At 48.4% G+C, this 14,459-nt stretch overlaps 1 protein-coding gene across 5 annotated transcripts in view; it reads right to left on the bottom strand.

Annotated features, from left to right (window-relative positions):
• Positions 1-14,459, bottom strand: part of SPATA20 (spermatogenesis associated 20) — a 59,855-nt gene that overhangs the window by 11,691 nt on the left and 33,705 nt on the right. For all 5 annotated transcript variants that reach the window (XM_053301219.1, XM_053301224.1, XM_053301223.1 and 2 more), the window contains 3 exons: positions 12,235-12,443; positions 9,968-10,167; positions 6,698-6,778 (listed from right to left, as the gene is read on the bottom strand). In XM_053301219.1, the coding sequence (XP_053157194.1) occupies positions 6,698-6,778; positions 9,968-10,167; positions 12,235-12,443 (490 nt within the window). The remainder of the gene's footprint in view (positions 1-6,697; positions 6,779-9,967; positions 10,168-12,234; positions 12,444-14,459) is intronic.

Genomic DNA, 14,459 nt, shown 5'->3' with positions numbered 1-14,459 from the left:
ATCATACCTGCACTGTGCTGACTCCATGCCTCCCTTTAGCAATAGCACTTACACTTACATTTATATACTGCTCTATAGCCGGAGCTCTCTAAGCGGTTTACAATGATTTAGCATATTGCCCCCAACATTCTGGGTACTCATTTTACCGACCTCGGAAGGATGGAAGGCTGAGTCAACTTTGAGCCCCTGGTCAGGATTGAACTTGTAACCTTCTGGTTACAGGGCGGCAGTTTTACCACTGAGCCACCAGGGTTTCCTTTAGGAAAAGGACTCTAGGAAGCACCTTCTGCACACGTGTAATTGTGGAAATTGCCTGCCACAGTCCCAGCTGCAAGAGCTCATAGCAGCCATGTTTCATGTGCAGTCTTGTGATGTATGCAGATATGTTTCAGTGGATGCTGCTAGCAATATGAGACCACCAACTGAAACTTCCACTTATTTTCCGATTTTGTGGGGGGCAGAAGAGACTTGCCTCATCTTGTTGATACTTTGCGAGCATTTGACTGGAGACTCCTTTCACGGAAAAGCTGTTACTGTTCCTAAGAGTGGCCAGCAGGTGGAGGCAACATGTCACTGATGCACTCTGCTGAAAGAAGCATTGATGCTTGTGGTGCAAAATTGCAGCTCTTCACAAGTTCTAAGCATCCATGGACCATACTCCAAAGGGGGCTAACATTCCTTTTCCTCTTATGGAACACCAAGATGCAGGCATCTGCCCAACCTCTCCCCACCCTAACCAGCTCCATGGCACTTCAGTGAGCATCTTTTTTTTAAAAAAAGAAAAAAGTTGCGGCTTTGCTTCCAAAGCTCTTTGCTGCAGTTAGAGAAAATTGAATTAAACTGTGAGAATGGAATTTAATTTCTATGCTGTTTGATTCGATCATTCTCCCTTCTACAGGCTTCCTCTGCTGGTTCATCATCTATTGGGGGGCCCTCCCAAAACGTGTGTAGGTTACGCAGAGAACAAAAGCTGATATAGCTGCTGGGAAGGGAGTAATTTATTAACACTGGCACTGGCAGACTTGGCTCCCTGCTGCCAACGTGGCGCTTTCAACAGTTGCAAAGTGGGTCACTGCCTTTAATCCTGCTCCAAGAAGGCAGAGAGAGAGAGAGAGAGAGAGCGCGCTGGAGCTGAGCAAGAAGAGATTTCTAGGCACTGAGAAGCAACAAATAGCTCCAGGTACTGGACAGGGCACTGCAGGGGCAGGGACTGGAAGGTGTCAGATAATTTGTTCCTTAAACCAAAAGATGCTTGTAGGCCTGAGATTCACTTCCAGGAAGAGCAGCTGCTTCAGCCCCTGATTTCTTCACTCATGGTGCTGGACAGCTCCTGAGGCGCTCCTACTGTCCTGCACTAGATTATATCCAAATCAGATGCAATATTGGAGAGGTGTGAATGCATCTTTCGGGGGCAGGGGACTAAAAGTAGCTGCAGGGGGCTTCAGTTTAGATTTGGGCCACAGTGGGAGGTGGGGGGGAGGATTTTTAGCCTACTTTCCAAGGAAGGAGGCTTATGAGATCCCCATGTCTCTGTATGTGTCTGTGTATCTGACCCACTCTGATTGATTTTGTATTTACAGGCCCATCCAAACCCAAATTCACAGCACATGGGAGCAGGGACCCAACAGGGGTATCTTTTGGAAGATCCGCCATGTTGGTTTGAGATGGTGGCCACTAAAAGTGCAGAGAACACCCCTTTCGTCGGACACAAACCAAATCCACAGCCCACTGCAGGGGGTCCTAGATAAGAGGCACCATGTTAAAAGAAGGGGAAAGTCGGCTCCATTCGCTCTGCTTGGAACAAGTGGTTTTAAACCCAGCTCCCCAATAAAGATTGCCCCTCTAGAGCGGCTATGAGCCACTGAGGGGAAGGCAGACTGGCACTATGGGGGTGTCTGTAGATTTCCCCTTCTGCAACTCATAGCAGCTCTGCCAGGAGGGATCTGGACTTGACCACTACATGGTGTTTTCTTTTTAAGCCTACCTTCCCATCCTGTGGGGCCTGCCATGGCCCCATGTCAAACTATGGGGGGAGGGAGGATGGTGAGGAGTGGTGGCAAGAGCTGCATTCACACCTATCTGGTGTCACATCTGGTTTGCCCCTTATTGATCTCTCTTACATCTGTTCCCCACTCTTCTGCACAGAGCTTAGGGCAACATGCATGTGAGTGATCCTATGTTATCCCCACACAAACCTGATAGGGCAGGGTAGTTAGTGGGAGAAGGAGTTGGAGGGGGATTGGCCCAAGGTCCCTAGAAGCAGCCAAAGGTAAGTCTACTGACAGGCAATTATTTGACCTGTCTACATCAGTAATGGCTCTTGAGGCTGAAGGAAAGGCAAACTGTTAAGTCCAATTGTTCATTGACGACAGACGGTTTCCTCCAACACACACACCTTAAGGCCTGTGCCCTAAGGCAGTTTCAAATGTCATTTCCCCTTCTCATATTTTGAAAAGACATGCAGGAAAGCATCGGAAAGAGCCCAAAGCCTGAATCTGTGTAAGAAGGTCCAGAACGCTATACATTGCTCCAAGTGGAAAATGGGGGCAAGAGGCCCTGACCTTGGCATGCAGCTCCCAAGTTCAAGCCTTCAACAGCATGAATATGCAACAGAATAAAAGTAGGCAGTACTCAGGTGGGCAGGCTCACGAGTGCCTCTGACTTGAGCATGAGCATGAGCCCGAGCCCCCAACCCCAACCCCACCCTTTGGCTCTTTATTGTCAGTGGCTGACATACTACACAAGACTACATCAGCCTAGCAACACTGTGTTTGCGCAAGTTGTGCACACACAAAATTTGTGTAAATTGGGCCACACAAAAGTAAACCCATTATGTCCACTGGGCTTACTCATGTGCAATGCCACTTTGCAAACACTAGAGTATTCTTGTGCAGCAGTATGCATGGCCAGCCACTGGCAGAGAGGGCCCCAGTCAAGACATTCATAACTACCAGCCTCACTTTTCTGTCTCCCTCCGTGCTTCATTCAATTTGATATATTCCCCAATAAGCAAGCTGTCAATCATATAGGGAGGCCAGACACAGCCAGGCAAATGCAACAGCTGCCAAAAGAGCCAGCTGTCAGACTATTAGCAGGAGCTGCGCCTGGGTGCCATGTTCTGACAGCCCTTCTCCAGCAGGATGGCTGCCCCCCACGCCCAAAAAGAGATGCCAGCAAACCATAGCCCTTCCACCTGCTCCACCCCATCCCACCCAACTCCCCTTTCTCAAAAAGAGGCCACGGTTGTGCAGAACAGCATACTAATTCCCCACAGGTAGACTAGAAGGCAATACAGTGGGATAATCCATAGTATATTTGTATGTAGTCTGGAAACTACAAGTGGTCTCTGGGACAACCCGAAGGGACAATACAACACTGATTCTAAAGGAACTGCAATGGCTACCAATATGTTTCCAAGCAAAATACAAAGTGCTGCTTATCACCTATAAAGTGCTTAATGGCTTGGGTCCAGGGTATTTAAGAGAGCACCTTCTTTGACATGAACCCTGCCACCTATTAAGATCATCTGGAGAGGTCCGATTACGATTGCCGCCAGCTCATTTGGTGGCGATTTGGGACCAGGCCTCCTCTCTGGCTGTCCTAGAATTCTGGAATATGCTCTCTGTTAAAATAAGAGCCTCTCCATCTCTGATTGCTTTTAGGAAGACCCTCAAGACACACCTGTTTTCTTAGGCCTTCCACTGAAATTAATTTTAAACTGTTTAATTGTTTTTATCCCATGAAATTGTTTTAATGTTGTTATTCTGTGAAATTATTTTGTTTTTACTCTGTTTTTTATTTGTTGGGTTTTAAATTGTGTACACCGCCTAGAGATACACATATCAGACAGTATATAAACATGACAGACAGACAGACAGATAGATAGAATATATGCTGCTCATCACAAGAAACAACGAGAATTCAAGGACCCTAAGTGGAGTTCTGGAGGCTGGCTTAGAATAAAACGGGATCAGAACAGTCTTCCACAATTGGCAGGAAAACAGATCAACAGTTCAGGAAATGAACTGTGGCCCTCCCACCCACCCCAGCCCCGCCAGTGTGTCTCCTTGTATAGAAGACACCAGGATGTCCCCAGGAAGAATCATGCCCATAGGAACCCACAGCATGATGGATAAGTGGAGCACAAGGAGAACATGACACACTTGGTTCAGTGTGCAGTTTACAGACTGATGCCAATCTAAACACTGGTTTGTCTTTGCCTGCATAAGGACCGCCAGCTCCTTCTCTAGCCTTACAAAGCCACATACCAAAACATACATGGCAGCCAGTCAAGTTTGGCTTTGTGAGTGCTGTGTCTAGCCCCAATGCTTTCATTTTTCCAGCCATTTCACCACTGTTGAATGCCAGCCACCTCTAACCTACTGGGATATGAAAGGCTGCTCGTTACACTGCTAAAAATGGATAAGTCACTGCAGGTCTATTCTTGGAGGGTAAAATGTAATACATTTAATGTATGGTCTCAAAAGCACAGTATGCAAGGATTCCAGAAATATGAATTTCTATCCCAACACAGAACTCCTATGAAGCCAAGTAACACAATTTCCACATTCAGGTCAATGCCTTTCCACATGTCCAGAGAATCTAGCCTAAGACTTGGCTTCCTAAGATGCTCAGCTTTCATTTGAAGAAAAGAAGTTAGGCACCTTCAGGATTTCATGAAGAAAAGGTAAGGGCAGTTTTAGCCAGAATTCTTAGTAGCCATGGGTGGGGCTTCAATGCCCTATTTAACCCTTATCTCTTTTAAGGGATCCCAGTCTGTCCCCCCCACCTTTTCTTCTACCACCACCGCCCTGTACCTAAAACATCTCTTACCTTCCTACTTCCTTACTTTCTTTCAGTCCCCTGCCACAAATTCCCCGGCAGAAAAAAGTGAATGCTTAGAGGCTCCAAACATTGCATTCAAAACAAATAGAACAACATACAGAACACATTCTGAATTGCTAGAGTAAAGCTTTTTTCAAGCAGAATTAGGACCTCCCTCTCCCCTGCTGCCCCGCTTGCACTGAAGAAATCCACACCCTAGTGAACTTGAAGCAGACAGAGACAAATTGACAGATCCCAAGGGCACACACAAGCTAGTGTTAGAGCAGGGAGCCTGCACAATGGAAGCCCCTCGCTGAATGCGTCTAACCACAACTCTCATCCATCCTCTCTCTAGAGGAGTTAAAGAAACTCTGCAGCTAATATTCTCCCTGCTGTCATCCAAACCGTTCATTTTGCAAAGAAAACAGGACATTTCCACATGGAATCTGTGTCAATTGCCTGAACCCAGATGCGTGGCCAATCCAAAGATGACAGCTGGGTAAGGTACATGCTACTGCCCCAAGTGCTTCCCCCTGGAGAAGGAGTGCTGAGAGCCCTGTGTGAAAACAGACGTGCTCCAGATCAGCAACTGCTGGAACAATCTGTTTCCCAGGAAGGGGGCAGAAGAGAAAGCTACTGTGGTTGTCATTGCTGTGCAGCCCCACCAAGTGAGATTCTGCAGCCTTTGCCTAGAACATGAGCAAGATTAAAAGGGTAGCAGGCTAGAAGGAGTGTCCAGGAAGTGGGACATCTCCCCAAAAGGGAAGACGGGAAGAGCACATGAAGATCAAGGGGAAAAGGGAAAGAGAATAGAATGAGGTTAAGAGAAGCCCTCCCGTGGGAGGAACTCTGCAGACCACTAGGATTTTATCTTGTGTCCACAGTCTAGGTGCCATACCCCAATCGAAAAACAGGTAAAATCTGTTATGCATACTTGCTCCCTCACTTGCCTGCTTAAAGTCATCTGGATTGCACAAATTCTGACTACAGAAATGTTCACCAAATTTTGAAGCTGTCTGCACATTTGCCAATTTTCATGGCATTTCTGCAGGATTCCACCCGGAGCCACAGGCTGTAGAGTGCCTTATTTTGCATAACAACACAGCATCTGGCCATCTTTGTTGAAGGATTTCACAGGGGAGGTTTCACAGGGGGTTAGAGGCTTTGGTGAAGAAGCCTGAGCCAGTGCACAGTCTGCAGCCCTGAGGAGAATCATTATGTCAGGAGGAGCTTCACGTCTCCACGGCTCTGCAGGTGCACAGGCCAGCACATCGCCCAAGAAGTCAGTCTGACACAATATCTTGGCTATTCACATTCTAATCTTGGACCCTAAAGAACTAAACTGTTTGGGTCCGGCCATGAATAACACTCCCTGTTGGCTGGATCCACGCAGGTTAAACATGGATGCCCAGTTCTGGGCTTCTTATCATTCTGACACAGCACCTTCTTGCTTGCAACTGCAGATCAATATGCCTACAAGCCTGCCATCATCATCCCTGGGGTCCCTGCCCTGTCGCCAGCCTGTTATATCCGCTCCCCAAAGACTCCTCTTTTTGAAATGATCTTGGAACAAAACTCAGCAGCCTAAATATTTCTTGATTCCCTGGCAATGACCCTGCAATGCTCACCCATAAACATAAATCACTCTCTAGTCCTTTTTGCTCATCAGACCTGATCTAAGACAGGCATGGGTGGTGTCTGCTGCTTAAAGGGCCCGGTCCCTCTGGGACTGCCCTTTCACTAGCCTTGACTTTGTGAAAGTCACCTCTACCCTGATCTTCAACAAACAATGTCTTGAGAAGGAAACAACGGGGCCAAAATGCCCAAAGGAACCAGATGAGGGACACATCGGCTCTTCGCGGGTTGCTCTTACCCTGTTTGGAGTGTATGTAGAATAGAAACAGTGCAGCAGTTCTCTTGTGTCTTTTCCTGTTGGGTCACCACAAATAACAACCTGTCCAGAGAATAAAACAGAATAAGGATGTGCTTTGAATCTTCCCTAAAGAGCTAAACGTACCCAGAAAAATTCTTCAGTGGAGACAGATCAGCAAAATATAACCATTGCGAGCTCACAAGCAGTGGAGAAAATGATACATTCAGTCCACATTCTCCCCAGGCTTACTGAAGAGGACTTTCAATATGTAGGCACAAGGGACCGGTCCCTTTTTTTTGGCTGAACTTCTCAAATGATGGAACCATATTCATGGGGGATCCAATCTACTCTTATTAAGCATAGCCAAATAAGGACAAGAAGGGGCACTGCCTCCTCCTCCTTTCCCCTTCATCTTACATTCTTGATAGTACCGAGAGCACTTCATCACCCTCATGCAAGCACAAATTATAGGACACTTTCTCCTTTCGCCAGCCAAAAGGTGATCTACAAGGCGGCTGCTCAAGTACTAACCACCTTCCATCTGGTTTGCAAGTGAAGACTACCTAAGGTGTCTTCGAGATTCAAATCCAGGATTTGAAGTGTGAATTCTGGATCTTCAGCAGCTTAAGGAGGAATGAGCTGCTGCTGATGATGATCTTAAGCTCTAGCTCTTGCCCCTTATCAATCTTGTCGCCCATTCTTTTTAATATCTATATGAAGCCGATGGGAGCTGTCATCAGGAGATATGAAGTGAGGTGCCTTCAGCATGCTATCTCTCCATTCCATCTGAATCAGGAGAGGATACTCCAGGTGCTTGGCCATTGTCTGGAGGCATTGTCTAACTAAGGGGCTGGATGTAAACAAACAGATTGAAGCTGAATCCAGACAAGACAGAAGTACTGTGTGTTGCAGGCTCCCAAGCCCGGGAATTAGGGAAGCGGCCTGTTCTTGATGAGGTTGCACTCTCCTGGAAGGGACAGGTGCGTAGTTTGGGGGTACAATTAGATTCAGCTCAGATGGCTGCAGTGGCCAAGACTGCCTTTTCCCAACTATGGCTGGCTCACCAGCTATGGCCCTTTCTGGATCGAGATTGCTTGGCCACCAGTGATCCACGCTCTGCTAACCTCCAGGCAGGCTTATTGTAATGCACTCTACATGGGGCTGCCCTTGAAGACGGTTTAAAAGCTGCAACGAGTGCAGAATGCAGCAGCAAGGCTGCTGATGAGTACATCTGGCTAGATACACATCACGTCGGTCCTAAAGGAGTTGCACTGACTGCCAATTAGCTGCCAAGCCCAATTCAAGGTAATAGCATCGACATACAAAGCCCTAAATGACTTGGGCCCCAAATAGCTAAAGGAGTGTCTCCTCCCATAAAGACCTGTCCGGGTATTAAGGTCAGCCAGAGAGGCCCTTTTGGTAGCGCTGCCTCCCTCAGTGGTTCTAGGGGTGGAGGACATGTGAGAGGGCCTTCTCCGTGACAGCCCCCAGGTTATGGAACAATTTCCCTGCTGAGGTGCATCAGGCTCCTTCATTATACATTTTTTGGTGGCTGGTGAAGACACACCTCTTTACCCTGGCCTTTGGCTGAAAGTAGGGTTGTTCTCTTGCACTATGTTTTAATAGTGTGGTTGGTTTTTATAAGTTAATGTTGCAGAATTTTTAAATGCTGTTAATGTGTTCTCATTGTTGCATCCTGCTCTGAGACCATGGGGTATAGGATGGGATATAAATGCAAATAAATAAGCAAAGCCCATGCCACTGCCCAGGGCCAGCCATAAACAGAGAAGGGAAGCCACTCACTTAGTATAACAATTGGTGGGGTTGGGTGGGATGTGATATAGTAAGCAATAAATCAAAGCCAAATCAGCAACTAAGCACATAACTGAAAACAGACTAGGCACACAATGTATGCTGAAGTTCTTCCTCCACAGTGGGGAAAAATGGAATTTGCCAAGTGTGGACCAATGTTTTCCACTCCTCACTCAGCCTCCTCTTGCACGGCTGCTAATTTGTGAGGGTCCAGGTCTGCCATCTGGCAGGGAAAGTCCAGAGGAGCGAGGGTAGGGAGTGAACAGACTCCCCAATTAGCTCCGGGAGCAGAAAGGGGAGCAGAGGAAGAGAGGCGACTGGCAATCACATCCGCTGCTGCTCAGGGAGACACTGCCTTAGCTCTCTGTATGCCACACCTGCATACAGAGCTTGGAGAGAACAGGCAGCCAGGGCTGGTGCACACACAGAATCCCCGTAGGCTGCGGGAGATGACAGGCCCACCCCTCCTTTAAGAACCATACTGGGGACTGACAGGAGGCTGTGCGGCCAGAGCATTGATTTCCCTTGGCAAAAAAATCTCTGCTCGGTCTATTAAAAAGTGGCCTTCTGTGCTGCAAGATCAAGTCAGGAGCAGCTCACACGCGAAAGGAGAAAGGTCCGCTATCCCGTAGTGGTTTGGGGGCCAACCTCCTCCAAAGCTCAGTGACAGAAACCTGAGAGGGAGAGAGGAAAGCAGCAAGAAATGGATCGAGTGTAGGGAATTGTGGGACTACAGACCTTCAGAAGGACCTGAAGGTCGTCTATTCAAGCCTTTCCACTGAGCCTCATACACAATTGGATATGTGGATCACACTGAAGGAATAATACAGGCTGACCAAAGCAGAGGACAGAAAGAACAAAGCAGTACCATGCCAGAGGTGGCAACAGGGTGGTAAAAGAGGTTTTGTAAAGCAAATCCTTCCTGATCTCAAAAGGCCATCAGGAAAGAAGACAGGGAGCAGGCTCTGGGACACTGTTTAACCACCCCTCTAACCTGATAATCCTGCAGACAGAAGTTCCACCCTTCTCATAATCTTATTTTAACATTCCACACCTCAATGTTTCATACACAAAGGCTGTTCACATGACTGAAAACCAGGTAGGACAAGCATCCTACCCGGCTTTGAGAGCTATGCATACTCCTGATTTTCTGTCATGTGTGAGCAAACAACTAGGGTGGAGGAGGGGGAGTAATTGTGTGTGAGGCAGGAGCTGAGTACCCAGAATCTTAATAATATAGGAGGAAAAGCCGTCCTACACAGTTCCTGCCTCACACTCACTCACTCTCTCCCCCTTCTCCCCCCTAGTTGTTTGCTCACACATGGCAGAAAATCAGGAGCATGCACAGCTCCCAAAGCCGGGTGGGATGCTTGCAGTTAATGCTTGCATGAACCGGAAGTGTGAGCCTGACAATGTTCTTTTCCCCTAGAACGCCCCACCCTTTTGTACCCACAGTACCTGTTTGAGAGTCAGATGGAAGGCTGCAGTGGCTCGGGCCATCTCTGGGAGGACCACGGGGATTTTCAACAGCCTCTCTGAGAAGGCAGCCAGGATCTGCCCAGCCTTTTTCACCCACTCCTTGTGGCCAGTGTAGCTGGCTGCCCGGAGCAGGTTAGTGACAGCAATAGAGTTGGGGCTGGGCTCTGCACCATCTTGGTCTAAGGGAGAAATGACAATGAGTTGGCTACCTAGGGAGCACAGCTCCCCCATCACATTCTGTAAGGAGTTCCATAAACGCCATCGGTCTGCCTGTGGCCAATGGCTTTCTAGCTCAAGGCTCTGAAACCTCTCAAGAGATTTGCACCCACAAGGTGTCTTTCAGAAGACTGTGGCATCTAGGCAATATGAAGGCGGCAATCCTACATACACATACATTGAACTCAGCAGGATTTACTTCTGAGTTAACATGCATAAGATTGGATTGCTAACGTGGTCTTCTTTAAAAACTGTTGCTCTTAGACCTTGGAATTTGAATTGTACGTTCTCCAGTGTCCCTTTTAGAACTCAGCTGCTTGCTCCTAGGCTGCCTGTCCTGTCTCTCTGTGATATCAGTGCACATGCCAGCAGCCAGAGGGGCTCCCACACATACCCAGAGGCCAGGCCCACTGTGAATCAGCACAGATCAGCCCACTCAGTGCTAAGAGCACGGGGGGGCCGCCTGTAGATGCAAAAGATACAAATGCAACATAAACATGTCACAGGTCACAAAAATGCTGAACAATCAGGCCTGCCTACCTCCTCAGACTGATCCTAGAGAGAGGCTTGCCTGATTCATGTCTCTATGCCCAGCCCACATCCCTGGCTTGAAATCCCAGTGCTTGCATCTTCCAAGGTTGGAAATTGGGGAGCCATCTCCCTTAGGCAAGGTACGATGCCTAAGGAAGCAGCCATGTAGTGATACAAAGTGCAGAAATTGGGTTTTGGTTTTTTTTAAGCACAGACCCTGAGAACATCGTGGAAGAGCCTGTCAGAAATTCCATACTGGTCTCATTTTGACCTACACTATTTATACAGAATTCAGAAGCTAGAGCAATGCATGATGAACATAATGCACTTATGCCCTGATCTGTGTAATGTGATAGGTAATGGTTGCAAAACTGGGGCTTCTCTTCAAAAAAAAATTGCACTTCCCTGTTGCAGAACTAGTCCGAACCGTAGCACAAAACTCACTGATTCTTGCTTGTGTGTCCTATGGATATCCTCTCTAATAAAATGCTTGGTGTCCATCCGTGCACGGACACCAAGCGTGCGTTCGTGCCTGGCCTGTTCTGGGCATGCGCAAAGCGCATGGCCAGAACAGGGCAAGGGAGGCATGAAAGGCAGGACCCGGCGGCCATCTTGGGCAGCCATAAGCGGCCGCCCTGAAGAAGCCGGAGAAGTGGCGGCGGGGGAAACTGACCGAGGCGGCGGCAGAGCCGCCGCCTCGGCCAAAAGAGACGGAGGCTGGGGGCAGAGCGGAGGCCATGCAACTTTTTAAAAAATTGCTCCCGCGGCCGACGCCCCACCCTCCCTCCCAGCTGCCGAGTCCCCCTTACCCTGGCCGACTGCTGTCGGCTGAAGACAGCCCTTAATTTAAGAGGCAGAGAGGAGCTCGCAAGCAGAGCTCCTCTCTGTGCAAAGCCTCTTGCCGAACTGCCGCTTTGGGCGCTTGCGTCCCTTGCGCCCAAAGCGGCAGTTCGGCAAGAGGCTTTGCACAGAGAGGAGCTCTGCTTGCGAGCTCCTCTCTGCCTCTTAAATTAAGGACTTCCTTCGGCCGACAGCAGCCGGCCAGGGTAAGGGGGACTCGGCAGCTGGGAGGGAGGGTCGGCGGCGTCAGCCGCGGAAGCAATTTTTTAAAAAGTTACATGGCCTCCGCTCCGACCCCAGTCCCGGTCTCCGTCTCCCCGGCCTGGTGGGGGCAAGTCCCTGGGCCGATTTGGCCCTTAAAGGTGGGGGGGGGACACAAAGGAGCTGGGAGGGCGGCCGGACAGCGGAGGGAGGGGGAATGACGGCGGGTGGCCAGGAGCACCGTTACTAGCACCCGTTATTCAACGGGCCCAAATTCACTTGTAGAAAATAACTTCCTATTGGCCACAACTAAGTATCCTAGCTACTGCAATTATTGGGTGAAGAATTCTGCCCTATATAGAATAGCACCGTAACAAAATCGGAGGTTTTCCTAAGGCTTCCCTATTCTTCATCCCAGATTTGGCACCTGACCCGCTATCTCCGAGGGACACACATACCATCCTTCACGCGGAAGAGCAAGGAAGGATCTGCAGCTTCGGTGGAGAAATAGGCAAAACCCTTTGGATCCCAGAAGAGCTCGTCTTGCTTGTGCTGCAACTGCACAGCCCACTCCAGCCAGCTTGGGTTCAGCGAGGCCTCGTAAAGATCAAAGAGTGCTTGGATTACAAAGACATAGTCCTCCAGGAATCCATGAATGGGAACAGAACTGCAGAGGGTCACAGCAACACAAAAAACACCACAGTGAAATATGTCTCTGGTCAACCACCTCCGATTCTAATCAATATGCTGTGCATTGTAGATGGATGGGATCCCATGCTACTATTTTGTACTAGCCCAGGAGGCAACCCTAGTGCATATTATCCTCCAACAGTCAGGCAGAACGTCTCTTTCCTTGGCACAGTTGGAAGACAGGAGCAGACTGGCCAGCCTTCACGGTAAAGTTTTTGACTTTGCCCTTCATCCATGGCAAGATATACTGTATGGGAGAGCAAAGAACGTGTTTGCACGCGCAAGTGACTGCTGGTCCACACCTCATACTACTACTGAACATGCAGAAATTTGGAGTTCAGTTACTGCTGGACATTCTAACAATTGTTAAAACAGAGAAGCAGTATCTAAACACTTCAAATGAATACATGGTTTACAGCGGTTTCTCCTCAGACCGACGTTTACAAGCAACAGCATGGACGATTCCAGAAAACAGTGTCAGGACTTCTGTCTTCCCAGGCAGAAACAATGGGGTAGCAGGCCCATTTCAAAAGGCAAAGGCCAGGCCTCCATATCATCTAACTGAAGGCAAGCAAATAACCAACATGTTCTTCCCAGCATGAGGACAAAGAGGGACAGCAGTCCTCTCTCAAGTGCCTGTGAAGACACTATAGAAGTGAAGTTCTTCACTACTGACGTTAATCTGGGAGCAGTCTATGCTGCTTGAAAAGGCAAGCATCAACCCCGTTTTAATATAAAATGTCACTTCTCCACACTCTTTTCCCTCCTTTCTCTCCCTCTCCACCTCAGTTTGCCAGCTACTTAAGCAAAGTTCAACCTGACATGCAAGAGGCAGGTACAGAGCTGCTGTTAGCATTAAGTAGCCAGGCAAATCACCCTCCTTTACTGAAGGCCCTAATCTCTATTGACATAAGCTTAATTTGTGTTTGATTAAGAGAAGAGCTGGGGAGGAACATGTGGAGGAGGGTTCTGGAGCTTCTGTTGTCACAAGCTTGACATCACTTGATCTGTAGAGCCAGCCAATGCCAGGAAAGCACCCACTAGAATGCTAAGGAGAGCTGAGTTACAGCAGCCTCCCTCGGGCAACAGGAAAGGTTTGTGCCACTGCTGTTTGGCTCCTTTGTCTGTTCTTCCTCCGGCCCTCTGTGGCATCCCAAATTGTTGGCATCTGCATGATCAGGAGCCTGGATCACCTTCTTTATGAGGCAAGGCTAGAGCATCTGGAGCTTTTTAGTTTGGAAAAGAGGCGACTACTATGGGAAGACATGCTCAAGATACGCATGGAGTAGAGAGAGTGGACAGAGAGAAAATTTTCTCCTTCTCTCACAACACTAGAAGTGTTGGCAATTCTCTGTGGTGAGAGAATCCCTTTCTCATTATAGCAGAGTGCACAGAGGCACAACACACAGCGGATTTAGTTAGGCATGCGTATGTGCTGAGAGTAAAGTAACTTGGAGCCAATTCATAGTTTCAAATCAATATAAAAGGCATTTATTAAGGAACTCCATTCTAGATAGGAAAGTGAGGATTTAGGATCTCTAATCTATCTATCCATCTAGATGCAGATGGATTCTGCATCCTCTCTGCACATTTGGTGCAGGGAGAGGAACTTGCCATGTTGCAAGGTAGGCGGGCAGGTAGCGAGAGAGAGAAGGAGGAAGGAAGTTGAATCCCCTAAGATTAACAATCTACATTTCAAAGGGATAGCATCAGAGCAGTGGAGAAGGGATGACAAATATCTTGACCCTCTAGCCTTCTGACTTACTAGTCTGTCCTCCACTGTCTGAGACAAGAGACAGCGCAAAGTCCTTTAACTTTCCAACAAGAAGAACCAGAGGTCATCCCATGAAACTGAAGGCTGGGATCTATCAATGGCTACTAGTCTGGGGTTATAGGCCACCTCCAGCCTCGGAGGCAAGATGCTTCTCAATACCAGTTGCAGGGGAGCAACAGCAAGAGAGAGGACATGCCCTCACCTCTGGCCTGTGGGCTC

The sequence above is a fragment of the Hemicordylus capensis genome, chromosome 2 (genome assembly GCF_027244095.1).
Source record: "Hemicordylus capensis ecotype Gifberg chromosome 2, rHemCap1.1.pri, whole genome shotgun sequence".
Classification (NCBI taxonomy): Eukaryota; Metazoa; Chordata; class Lepidosauria; order Squamata; family Cordylidae; genus Hemicordylus; species Hemicordylus capensis.
The sequence above is the reverse complement of the archived record's forward strand: the minus strand, read 5'-3'. Positions and strand labels throughout refer to the sequence as shown.